General features: G+C 43.5%; 1 protein-coding gene across 16 annotated transcripts in view; it reads left to right on the top strand.

Annotated features, from left to right (window-relative positions):
• The window catches only part of IQCG (IQ motif containing G), a 69674-nt gene that overhangs the window by 11757 nt on the left and 45781 nt on the right, over positions 1-12136 (top strand). For 9 of the 16 annotated variants that reach the window (XM_077991062.1, XM_028843519.2, XM_028843514.2 and 6 more), the window contains 3 exons: positions 2466-2532; positions 3789-4062; positions 9564-9796. In XM_077991062.1, coding sequence (XP_077847188.1) covers positions 2525-2532; positions 3789-4062; positions 9564-9796 — 515 coding nt within the window. In that variant the 5' untranslated portion in view covers positions 2466-2524. Of the gene's footprint in view, positions 1-2465; positions 2533-2679; positions 3583-3788; positions 4063-9563; positions 9797-12136 lie in introns of all 16 variants that reach the window. The other 7 variants (XM_077991064.1, XM_077991068.1, XM_077991066.1 and 4 more) reach the window with 1 other exon arrangement.

Below are 12136 nucleotides of genomic sequence, written 5' to 3' on the forward strand. Positions count from 1 at the left end.
TGATGGGTCAGTGGGACTTTACAAGGTGAAGAGGTGAGGGAAGAGTGGTTCCACTGGAAGGAATAGCAGGTGCAAAGACCCTGAGTTGCAAGGGAGCATGAGTCCATAGGAGAACTGAAAGAAGCCCCTTGTGGCTGGAGCCCAGAGAGCAAGGAAAGGGCAATCGTAGTTGGGTCTAGAGAGGAACAGAGGGCCCAGACCATACAGACCTTGTGGACCAAGTCAAGAATTTTGTTCTTTGTCCTAAGGCAATGGGAAACCATTGAAGGGTTCTAGGGAGGGACATGGTCAGATTTTCCATTTTCAAATATCACTTCCTGAACCTTCTGTCAGTATATCAGAAAGAAAAAAAAATTTAAATTAAAAGATCACTTCCAATTTAGTGCTTGTTGGAGTAGTTCAAGCAAAAAAAGAAAACAAGGAAAAAATCAAACAAACAAACACAGCAACAACTAGGTCCAACTTGGGAGATACAAAAATAGAAGGTAAAATCCGCCTGGGCGCCTTGGCTCACACCTGTAATCCCAACACTTTGGGAGGCCAAGGTGGGTGGATCACCTGAGGTCATGAGTTCCAGACCAGCCTGGCCAACATGGTGAAACCCCGTCTCTAATAAAAATACAAAAATGAGCTAGGTGTGGTGGCAGGTGCCTGTAATCCCAGCTACTCAGGAGGCTGAGGCAGGAGAATCGCTTGAATCCAGAGGCAGAGGCTGCAGTGAGCCAAGATGGCGCCACTGCACTCTAGCCTGGGGGACAAAGTGAGACTCCGTCTCAAAAAAGAAAAAAAGAAGGCAGAATCCACAGGCCTTGGTAATGGTTTGGATTAGGAGGATGCTGATATCCAGATGAAGAAGGTGGCAGGAATGAGTACTGGGTTCTCGCATGAGGAATGGGAAGCCAGAACGGCAGGAAGGCGCTGGAATCTGCACAAGCGCAGCCCTGTCTTACCCTTGGGAAGCACAGTTACCTGTTATGCCCAAAGCCTAAGAAAGTGGAAAACAAAGAATCAACATCATCAAAAGAAAAATATTGACGGGTGCAGTGGCTCACGCCTGTAATCCCAGCACTTTAGGAGGCCGAGGCGGGTGGATCACCTGAGGTCAGAAGTTCAAGACCAGACTGACCAACATGGGAGAAACCCCCGTCTATACTAAAAATACAAAATTAGCCGGGCGTGATGGCATGTGCCTGTAATCCCAGCTACACCACAGGAGGCTGAGGCAGGAAAATCACTTGAACCCGGGAGACAGAGGTTGCAGTGAGCCGAGATCACGCCATTGCACTCCAGCCTAGGCAAGAAGAGCAAAACTCCATCTTAAAAAAAAAGAAAGATATTCTGCTTAATACGATGCTGCTTCCTCCTAAAACTGCCCCTGCATCAGGAAATCTGGCTAGTTTGAAGTATTTTTTCAAATTTATAGGAAGATTCTGTTTTATATGTTTGAATTTTTGCGTATCAGATTTTTGTTGCAAGAGTCATATTTGCACCACCTCTCTCAGAGTTACTTTATTGTGGACGAATTTACATTGGAAACTCACACTCACTGTCCATTCAGCACAACACAAAATTCTCCACAGGTGTTCTCACTGCAAAGCTCATTTAAGCAGAAAGGATTCTGGTGCACTCTGGAGGGGTAGCATCTTGACAGCCGTGTCAAACTGATTCCGATTTCCAGGATTAATATAGTTTTTCTTTCTTCCTTTTTTTTTTTTTTTGAGACGGAGTCTCGCTCTGTTCCCCAGGCTGGAGTGCAGTGGCGCAATCTCGGCTCACTGCAAGCTCCACCTCCCAGGTTCACGCCATTCTCCTGCTTCAGCCTCCCGAGTAGCTGGGACTACAGGCGCCCGCCACCACGCCTGGCTAATTTTTTGCATTTTTTAGTAGAGACGGGGTTTCACCATCTTGGCCAGGATGGTCTCGATCTCCTGACCTTGTGATCCGCCCGCCTCGGCCTCCCAAAGTGCTGGGATTCCAGGCGTGAGCCACCGCACCCGGCCCCAATTAATACAGTTTTTCTAAATGTCATCTCAATTATTCCTCTAAGCACACGTGGAGCAAATTCCGTTATCTGGCGGATAAGATGGATTGAGTGATCTAATTAAATGTTAGAGTAATTAGAATGATAGAAAAAATCAAGTATATAGAGATTACCAATTAAAATTGTGATACCATGGAACACTCTAAAACCAGGTTGAACATTAATTTACCTTAAGAAGAGGCCCACAGAGTGCGTGTGTCTTGAGTTTGGTAGAGCAGTAAGAATTCCGTCAACTTCTTCATAGACCTGCGGTCCGTGATGTCGATGTTTCTTTCGCCTCTGAGACTGCTCCACTCTGCACAAAGAGGTGACAGTCACAGCTCCCGTAATCATTTAATTTTCTCTGAATAAAATGATATCGAAATAACTGAAACATCATTGAAGACTTGCATAAACTAATCTCAGTGTTTCCTTCCCATTTTAGGTAGCCGCACTTCTGTGAGATTATAAATATTCCACGGAGGGTAACGGAACTACGGGAGAATGGAAGAGTATGTTTACAATTCCTATGTTTTTTGTATACATGTATTTAAATTATGCCTTCTGTGAAAGGTCTGTGTATACCTTATCTACTGCTGTGCGACAGATCACCCCAGAACTTAGTGACTTAAAATACAAACATTCATTCTTTCCCACAGTTTCTGCAGGTCCCAAGGTTAGGAGCAGGTTAGCTGGATGGTGCTGGCTTGGGGTCTCTCCTGCACTTGAAGTTGGCCACGGGTGGCAATGATGGCAATGATCTGAAGACCTGATGGGGGCTGGAGTATCCACTGCCAAGGTGGTTCATTGACAGAGCTGGCAAGTTGGTGCAGGCTGCCGGCAAGAGGCCTTTGCTCCTTTCCCTCACGGGTGTGTCCACAGTGCTGCTGAAACGTCCTCATGCCGAAGCAGCTGTCATCCCTCACACTGAGAGGTTTGAGAGAGGAAGGCAGAAGCTGCGATGTCTTTTATCACTTAGCCGTGGAAGTCCCACTCCGTCATTGCCACAATAACCTTCCGGTTATATAGGCTGGTCCTACTCAGTGTGGCGTAGACTACACAGAAGCATTAATACTAGAAAGTGAGAATCATTTGGGCCACCTTGGAGGCTGGATACCACATTCTGTTTTTCACTCATCAGGAGACACTTTTGGTTAGCATCTAAAGATACTCCTAGGGAAAAAAAGTTAATTTTGGCTCAAATTCAAATTGATCAGCATAGCCAAATTGCATGAGCTACATAGCTTTATTAAACAGTAGGTCAGGTGTGGTGGCTCACACCTGTAATCCCAGCACTTTGGGAGGCTGAGCTGGGTGGATCACCTGAGGTTGGGAGTTCAAGACCAACCTGACCAACATGGAGAAAGCCCGTCTCTACTAAAAACACAAAGTTAGCCGGGTGTGGTGGCGGGTGCCTGTAGTCCCAGCTACTCAGGAGGCTGAGGCAGAAGAATCGCTTGAACCTGGGAGGCAGAGGTTGCGGTGAGCTGAGATCACGCCATTGCACTCCAGCCTGGGCAACAAGAGCGAAACTCCGTCTCAAAAAAAGGAAAAAAAAAAAAGTAAGTTGTTTGCCTTTGGTTGGTCAAAATGGAAGATATTTAGCAGAATCACACTCAAACTCCTACTTTTTTTTTTTTTAATCTAGGTTATATTATATGACAACAAGAATATCACAGGAGCCCAGCACATTGCTGCCTGTACTTTTGAGTTAAAGTAATGTTTAAATATTGGTCGCTGACTTATTTTTTCTTTATTCTTTCCTTAGAGACAGCCTGGAAGACTCAAACCTTCCTCCAAAAGTTTGGCATTCTGAGATGACAGTGTCAGTGACAGGCAAACCACCTAGTACCGTAGAAGAAGACGGACTACCTAAAGAAACAGACGTAGAAACCATCCCAGAAATCCTAGAAACCCGAGAGCCACTCTCGCTTCCAGATGTGCTGAGGATCTCGGCAGTTCTGGAGGACACCACAGACCAGCTCTCTATTCTAAACTACATCATGCCCATTCAGTACGAAGGAAGACAGAGCGTCTGCATGGTATTTACCCGCTCACGATGAGACGATGAGTTACTTTTGCTTTATTTTTTATTTCTCCCTCATTTATAGTACCTATCTCATTAAATGTATTGATTTATCTTTCTCTCTCTCTTTCCTTCTTCTTCTTTTTTTTTTTTTTTTTTTTTTTTTTCTGACAGGGTCTCGCTCTGTGGCCTAGCCTGGAGTGTAGGGGTGCTGTCACGGCTGACTGCGACCTTTACCTCCCAGGCTCAAGTGATCCTCCCACCTCAGTCTCCTGGGTAGCTGGGACTACAGGTCTGCACTACCACACCTGGCTAATTTTTTATAAAAGTTCTGTAGAGATGGGATCTCACTGTGTTGTCCAGGCTGGTGCCATTAAATATCACTTGGGAAATAGCACCTTTATTTCAGATAAAGGGCTACACTACCTATCTGAGATATGTACTCTCAATTGATGGAGTGAAATGGTCATGACTGAAGGTACATTACCGGACAGAATATCCTTTTCCACTATATTGGCATTATCCAAAAAGGCCTGTACGGAAATCAGTATAAGTACAATACGGAAGAGAGGGAATGACTAAGCCGTCCGCGCAGCTTGTGTTTCTCAGCTGCTGAACCCTAACTGAACACTAGGGGGAGGAAGTTCAGCTCCGGCCTTCACTTCGCTTTAATCTAAAATGACTTGTCATTGGTGAATACGTTGTAACTTGCCTTCCTGAATATCCAGCCGCATTACTGTGTCAGCCATTACATTTTCTTTTTTTTTTTTTTTTGAGACGGAGTCTCGCTGTGTCGCCCAGGCTGGAGTGCAGTGGCCGGGTCTCACCTCACTGCAAGCTCCGCCTCCCGGGTTCACACCATTCTCCGGCCTCAGCCTCCCGAGTAGCTGGGACCACAGGCGCCGCCACCTCGCCCGGCTAGTTTTTTGTATTTTTTAGTAGAGACGGGGTTTCACCGTGTTAGCCAGGATGGTCTCAATCTCCTGACCTCGTGATCCGCCCGCCTCGGCCTCCCAAAGTGCTGGGACCACAGGCGCCGCCACCGCGCCCGGCTAGTGTTTTGTATTTTTAGCAGAGACGGGGTTTCACCTGGTTAGCCAAGCCCTTACATTTTCAATCGTGTTTTGGACTGCTCTGTGAAGCAGCACTGAGTTATTAGAAAATTAATTTAGTAGTGAGCAAAGTCTTTATACATGTTTAGCTCTTGTACATTTCAATAACTTAGGTTGTAGGTATAAAATGGAAACAATTTACAAATAGAAATACATATTTATCAAGTTTTACATAATAGCATTATATAACTTGTGCAGAAGATACTCTTTTTTATTTTTATTTTTTTTATTTTTATTTTTTTGAGACGGAGTTTCGCTCTTCTTGCCCAGGCTGGAGTGTCTGGGCTCACGGCAACCTCCGCCTCCTGGGTTCAAGCGATTCTCCTGCCTCAGCCTCCCGAGTAGCTGGGATTACAGGCCTGCACCACCACACCCAACTAATTTTGTATTTTTAGTAGAGATGGGGTTTCTCCATGTTAGTCAGGCTGGTCTTGAACTCCCAACCTCAAGTGATCTGCCCGCCTCGGCCTCCCAAAGTGCTGAGATTACAGGCGTGAGCCACCGCACCCGGCCCAGAAGATATTCTTATGTCTGATTCTATGACCAATGAAAATTGCTACATAAATGAGAGGGTAAAATGCTTTTCTTTTTTTTTGTTTTGTTTTGTTTTGTTTTTGATTTTCATGTCTAACAGTAAAGAAGTCTATATTTATCGAGAGAAGAAAATTACATTTCCCTTTACTTTTCCATTAAAATTTCAAATTTTTAAAATTATTATTGTTACACATACAGTCTGGGTTCTTAAAGCTTTCATTAAAGTTTTAAAAGTTTAGATAAGATTTTATAGAGCAAGCCGGGCACGGTGGCTCAAGCCTGTAATCCCAGCACTTTGGGAGGCTGAGACGGGCGGATCACAAGGTCAGGAGATCGAGACCATCCCGGCTAACACGGTGAAACCCCGTCTCTCCTAAAAAATACAAAAAACTAGCCGGGCGAGGTGGCGGGCGCCTGTAGTCCCAGCTACTCCGGAGGCTGAGGCAGGAGAATGGCGTAAACCCGGGAGGCGGAGCTTGCAGTGAGCTGAGATCCGGCCACTGCACTCCAGCCTGGGTGACAGAGCCAGACTCAGTCTCAAAAAAAAAAAAAAAAAAAAAAAAAAAGATTTTATGGAGCAACGGCTTTGGAGTCAGGAGGCGTCTGGGATATAGTTTTGTGCTGTTAGCAGTCACTTCACTTTTTTGGTCTAAGTTTTCTCATTTGTAAGTTGTAATGGAGTTTTACCTAAATAACCCATAGATCCCTTGTAGTGCCAGCCTTCTATGAGTTTTGGGGTAGTTTTAAAATAATACAAGTATCACAGGAATTGTATAATGTAAGTTAACTTCCTTGTTAACTTATGAAGGCCAAACAGATAAGAATCTAAGAACAAAATCTTCCATTGCATTTAAAATAAGAGTCTAATCTTAACAATTTAAGATGGCTAACAAATAGAACACAAGAGACTGGTGTGTTCTTCCTATTTATTATCTCCTTCAACAAGAATCAAAAATAAAATGGGTGCTTTGGGAGGCCAAGGTGGGAGAAATGCTTGAGGCCAGGAGTTTGAGACCAGTCTGGGCAGCAGAGAAGACCCCATCTCTACCAAGAAAATACAAAAATTAGCCAGGCATGGTGGCTACACCTGTATTCCCAGCTACTCAGGAGGCTGATATGGGACGGTCATTGGAGCCCATGAGACTGAGGCTGCAGTAAGCCAAGGTCATATCACTGCATGCCAACCTGGGTGACAGAGTGAGACCTTGTTGAAAGAGAAAGAAGGAAGGAAGGAGGGAAGGAAGGAAGGGAGGAAGGAAGGAAGGAAGGAAGGAAGGAAGGAAGGAAGGAAGGAAGGAAGGAAGGAAGGAGAGAAAAGGGTATGTAAGGAAGGAGAAGGGATCGGAAGGAAGGAAGGAGGGAGGAAGGGAAAGAAGGAGGGAGGGAGAAAGGGAAGGAAGGAAGGAAGGAAGGAAGGAAGGAAGGAAGGAAGGAAGGAAGGAAGGAAGGAGAGAAAAGGGTATGTAAGGAAGGAGAAGGGATCGGAAGGAAGGAAGGAGGGAGGAAGGGAAAGAAGGAGGGAGGGAGAAAGGGAAGGAAGGAAGGAAGGAAGGAAGGAAGGAAGGAAGGAAGGAAGGAAGGACAAACAAATGGGAAGACATTCAGTTAACAAATGAAGTCTTTTCAATGCTACCTGCTGTCAGCCTAACTTGCCATCATGGAATCTCAAGAATGAAAACGCTGAATTAATCGACAGTATTCAGCAGCAGTCACTTCTCCAGTAAATAAAAGAATGAAACTTTTGCACTGCTTTTTTCTGGTTTATTATAGTGACCTTTTACCCACAGAATTTTCTGACTCAACAGAAACCCCCCTTGGGATTTTGCTGTAGTGTAAATAGTAATATTTAGTATGTATAATTATGGTAACTTTACCATAATCATGTTGATTAATAGCAATTTAAAAGCCCATTTCTCAATATGTTAGTTTCATATCTTTTAAAAATTGTGAATCTCTTAAAATATTTTTTGGTTTTTATTTCATGGTACTATAGTTGTTCTGACTCATGAATTTGAGGATGCTGCTGCCCCGTAGGGCCTAGGCTATATATTTTTAAATGTTAGTATGTATATAGATGTTTTCTTTCCCAAAGGCTTGACATCCTTTAGCCTCTTAACAACCTTGAAAGGAAAGGTTAGCATTATCCCTCTCTTAAAGCCGTTTTTACAGCTAAGGCCATCTCCAGGTACATTTTCCTGTATTAGAATTATGAAATGAAAGGATGAAACATATATTAATTACCTGGTTCTACCATAAATGAGAGTGATTTGACCAAAGTTTGGAAAGAACTTTCTTGCAGGGAATACTGTTTTTCTTCTCTTTTTCTTTACAGTAAAAAACCCTGTCTTGTACATAGTGTGTGCAATATAAAATATATAAATTATATATATATAAATTTTTAGAGGCCAGGCATGGTGGCTCACGCCTGTAATCTCAGCGCTTTGGGAGGCCGAGGCAGGTGGATCACCTGAGGTCAGGAGTTTGAGACCAGCCTGGCCAAAATGGCAAAACCCCTTCTCTACTAAAAATACAAAAAAATTAGCTGTGCATGATGGTGCTCGCCTGTAATCCCAGCTACTCAGGAGGCTGAGGCAGGAGAATTGCTTGAACCCGGGAGGCAGAGGTTACAGTGAGTGGAGATTGTGCCACTGTAATCCAGCCTGAGCAACAGAGTGAGACTCCATCTCAAAAAAAAATTTTTTTTAGTGAGTCAACTAGAACACTTAGCTCATTTCTTTAATTTTATTCTAAAAATTCACATTTCTTTCTAGTAATAGGTAAGTCAGGCCATGTGACACATTTGCGTCCTTTTCCAGATGTCCAAGTATAAAGGTAGAGGAATAGTGGTTAGGGAACTCAGAAAATGGGACATCCCAGAGGTCACAGTGAGACGAGATCGTGCCACTGCGCTCCAGCCTGGGCGACAGCGAGACTCCGTCCCAAAAGAAAAAAGAAAAAAGACAGTGGGGCCTCCTAGACCTTACATTTTCCCCTTATTGCCTTAGACAGAATCTAAAATAATAACCGTTTATTTTACCAGCGGACACAGAGATGTTAAATAGTTGCCCAAGGTCAATACAGTTGAGAGATGGAGCTGGACTCAAACACGGTTTCAGAACCCACATGTGTAGTCACTGCATTGTGTGGCCTCTCAGTGGCTCAAGCGTTTAGCCACAGTTTAATTTATACAGGCATCATCAACTGAAAAGCATATGCTGTTCCTGTGGTCCCTTAATATTCAAGTTTGGGTCTGAAAAAGAAATGATTTTGGCTTTTCCCTCCATGATCCTCAAAATCTACACCATGCCACTAAATGTACTATCAACCTCTGCTTTTAGTGTGATTCTCCTTTTTTAATTTATTTTTCATGTTCATATGTTCAATGAGCATTTGCGTCTCTGCTATATGCTAGTCATTGTTCTAAGCAATGGGACTGTAAAGATGGCCACATTTATTGAATATCCAATCTTGTTCCAAAAATAACTTGAGACTAGTCTTCAAAAAAAGTTTTTTTTGAAGGGGAACCAAGATCGCTAAGACACTGTCCCCTCCCTCCTAGAAACCACGACCTGATGGAGATACTTTATAAAAAATTACAATATGAGAAATGCCTGCTAACAGAGATATTTCACAAAGAACTTTACTTTTGAGCAGAGTGTAGCAGGTGGTAAGTTGGGGAATGACAGAGGGGGAATGTTGTGTGAAGTTAGCAGCAGGGCATGGTTTGGTGTGGCTAAAGAAAGCTGCACATTTTCTTGGAGGATAGGGTAGAAGTCAGAGACGATAACATTGAAAAATGTAGACAAAGGCCTCTTTCTTGTGGTTGTCTCTTTAACAAAATTATTTCTAATACTGTTTATTGTTTTAAAAGAAAAGCAGAGAAATGAATCTAGAAGGAAAGAATCTAGACAAACTTCCAGTGGCTTCAACAGTTACAAAAACACCCAGTCCGTTAATAACCAAGGAAAGACCCAGCTTGCCAGAAATCAGACAAGGAGGCCAGTTCGCTGTGGAGTTTTGCAAGACTCAGGATCTTCTCTTCAAAAAACCTGCAAGGCAGACCATCATGACTACGGAGACACTGAAGAAAATTCAGATTGATAGGTAAGGAGGGAAGACATTTGGCAGTGGACTTACGTATTTATACATAGATGAGAGAATGGGTGCCCGGGTGGCTGACTGCTCTCTTCTACGGGTTAGTCATTACTGTGTATGCAAAATGACTGCTGAGAATAAAATTAGCTCAAGACTGCCTAGAGGCAGGGTGATATGAATAGAAAGCAAGGCGGCTATATGATATTGCATAAGTTATTAAGTCTTTTCTTTTTTGTTTCTTTTTTTTTTTTTTTTTTTGAGACGGAGTTTCGCTCTTGTCGCCCAGCTGGAGTGCAGTGGTGTGATCTCGGCTCAGTGCAGCCTCCACCTCCCGGGTTCAAGCAATTCTCCTGCCTCAGCCTCCTGAAGAGCTGGGATTACAGGTGCATGCCACCACGCCCGGCTAATTTTTGTATTATTTAGCAAAACCCCAGGTTTCACCATGTTACCCAGGCTACTCTTGAACTCCTGACCTCAGGTGATCCACCTGCCTCTGCCTCCCAAAGTGCTGGGATTACAGGCGTGAGACACTGTGCCCGGCCGTTTGTCTTTGTTTCCAATTTTTATTTTATTTATTTTTAAAATCTTTTTCTTTTTTTTTTTTCCTTCAGACGTATACGTGCAGACGGTTTATTTTTTAGAGACGAGGTCACTCTGTAGCCCAGGCTGGAAGCCAGTGGCTACTGACAGAGGTATCATACAGCATGCCGCCCTCAAGCGTCTGGCTTCCAGTGATCCTCTCACAGGGCTGGGACGACAGGCGCGCTGGCTGTTTTCAATTACTAAAAAATGCAGAGAATGGGCCAGGCGCCAGGTCTCACACCTGTAATCCTAGCACTTTGGGAGGCCGAGGCGGGCAGATCACGAGGTCAGGAGTTCAAGACCAACCTGGCCAACAAGGTGAAACCCAGTCTCTACTAAAAATACAAAAATTAACCAGATGTGGTGGTGCATGCCTGTAATCCCAGCTACTCAGGAGGCTGAGGTAGGAGAAGTGCTTGAACCTGGGAGGCGGAGATTACAGTGAGCCGAGATGGCACCACTGCACTCCAGCCAGGGCAACAGAGCAAGACTCCGTCTCGAAAAAAAAAAGTGACAATGATAGCAACCTTGCAACATTAGTGTAAGGGTTAGAAATAAGGCTTTAGCCTAGTGCCTGGCACAAATTGGTAGCTATTGTGATGCTTTATCCATTAATAGCTACTTTATTATTTATTTATTATTTATTATTATTTATCTTTATTATTTATGTGATGCTTTATCCATTAATAGCTATTTCTTATTATTCTATATAGCCAAATTCCAAACTGTGTTTTAATCCTGAGGTTTCTTAAAGGCAGTCTAAATTCCCATTGTCTCATAATTTTTTATCGTTTGCTGCCTCAGTGACAAAGAAGCCTGTTAAGAGGGTGTAACATTATGTTGAGAACTTTTGGTAAATGAGAGTTTACTGCAATTACCCAGGGCCACTAGCTGTATCCAGTCTGAAGTCTGTTTTTGAAAAGTTTTACTGGAATATGGCATTGCCCATTTGTTTATACGTTGTCTGTGACTGCTTTCATGCCACAGTGCAGAGCTGAGTCATTGCCAAAGAGAACTTATGCCCTGCAAAGCCAGATGTTTACTATTTGTCCCTTTACAGAAAAAGTTTGCTGACCTCGGTATTAGACCCTAACCAAGGGTAAGATCTCTCTAAAGTCAATCTGGCCCATATCTGCATCAGACAGAAAGGCATCCTGCTTATAAATTGCCCGGTTCATGTCCTTTTCATTCTCAGTGTGTGGCTCATATCTTTTCCTGAAAAACCCAAAATACCAGTCGCAATTATTTGTAGGGGATTAGTTTTAGATTTATATTCCATATGAAACCCAGGGTATACTCACAAAATGTACATCTCCACCAGTTATCCAGAATCAAAGTGGAAATCAAAATATCAAAGACATAAAAACTACAACAGGCCAGGCGTGGCGGCTCAGGCCTGTGATCCTAACATTGGGAGGCCAAGGTGGGAGTAAGGAAGGAGACCACTACTACTCCTGCTGCCTTCCTCCCCCCACCGTGCCTAGTTCACGAGACAGGAGGAGAGAAAAAGCAAAAAGCTAGAAAGAAACAAAAGTAAGATAAAAAGCCAGACAACCTTGGCACCACCACCCGAACTTGGAGTTTAAAAAAGTAATAATAATAACATCAACCCCTGACCTAAACTACTTGTGTTGTCTGTAAATTCCAGACACTGTATGAAAACAGCATTGTAAAACTTTCTGTTCTGTTAGCTGATGCATGTAGCCCCCAGTCATGTTTCCCACGTTTGCTCGATTTATCACGACCCTTTCATGTGGACCCCTTAAA

The sequence above is a fragment of the Macaca mulatta genome, chromosome 2 (assembly GCF_049350105.2).
Source record: "Macaca mulatta isolate MMU2019108-1 chromosome 2, T2T-MMU8v2.0, whole genome shotgun sequence".
NCBI lineage: Eukaryota > Metazoa > Chordata > Mammalia > Primates > Cercopithecidae > Macaca > Macaca mulatta.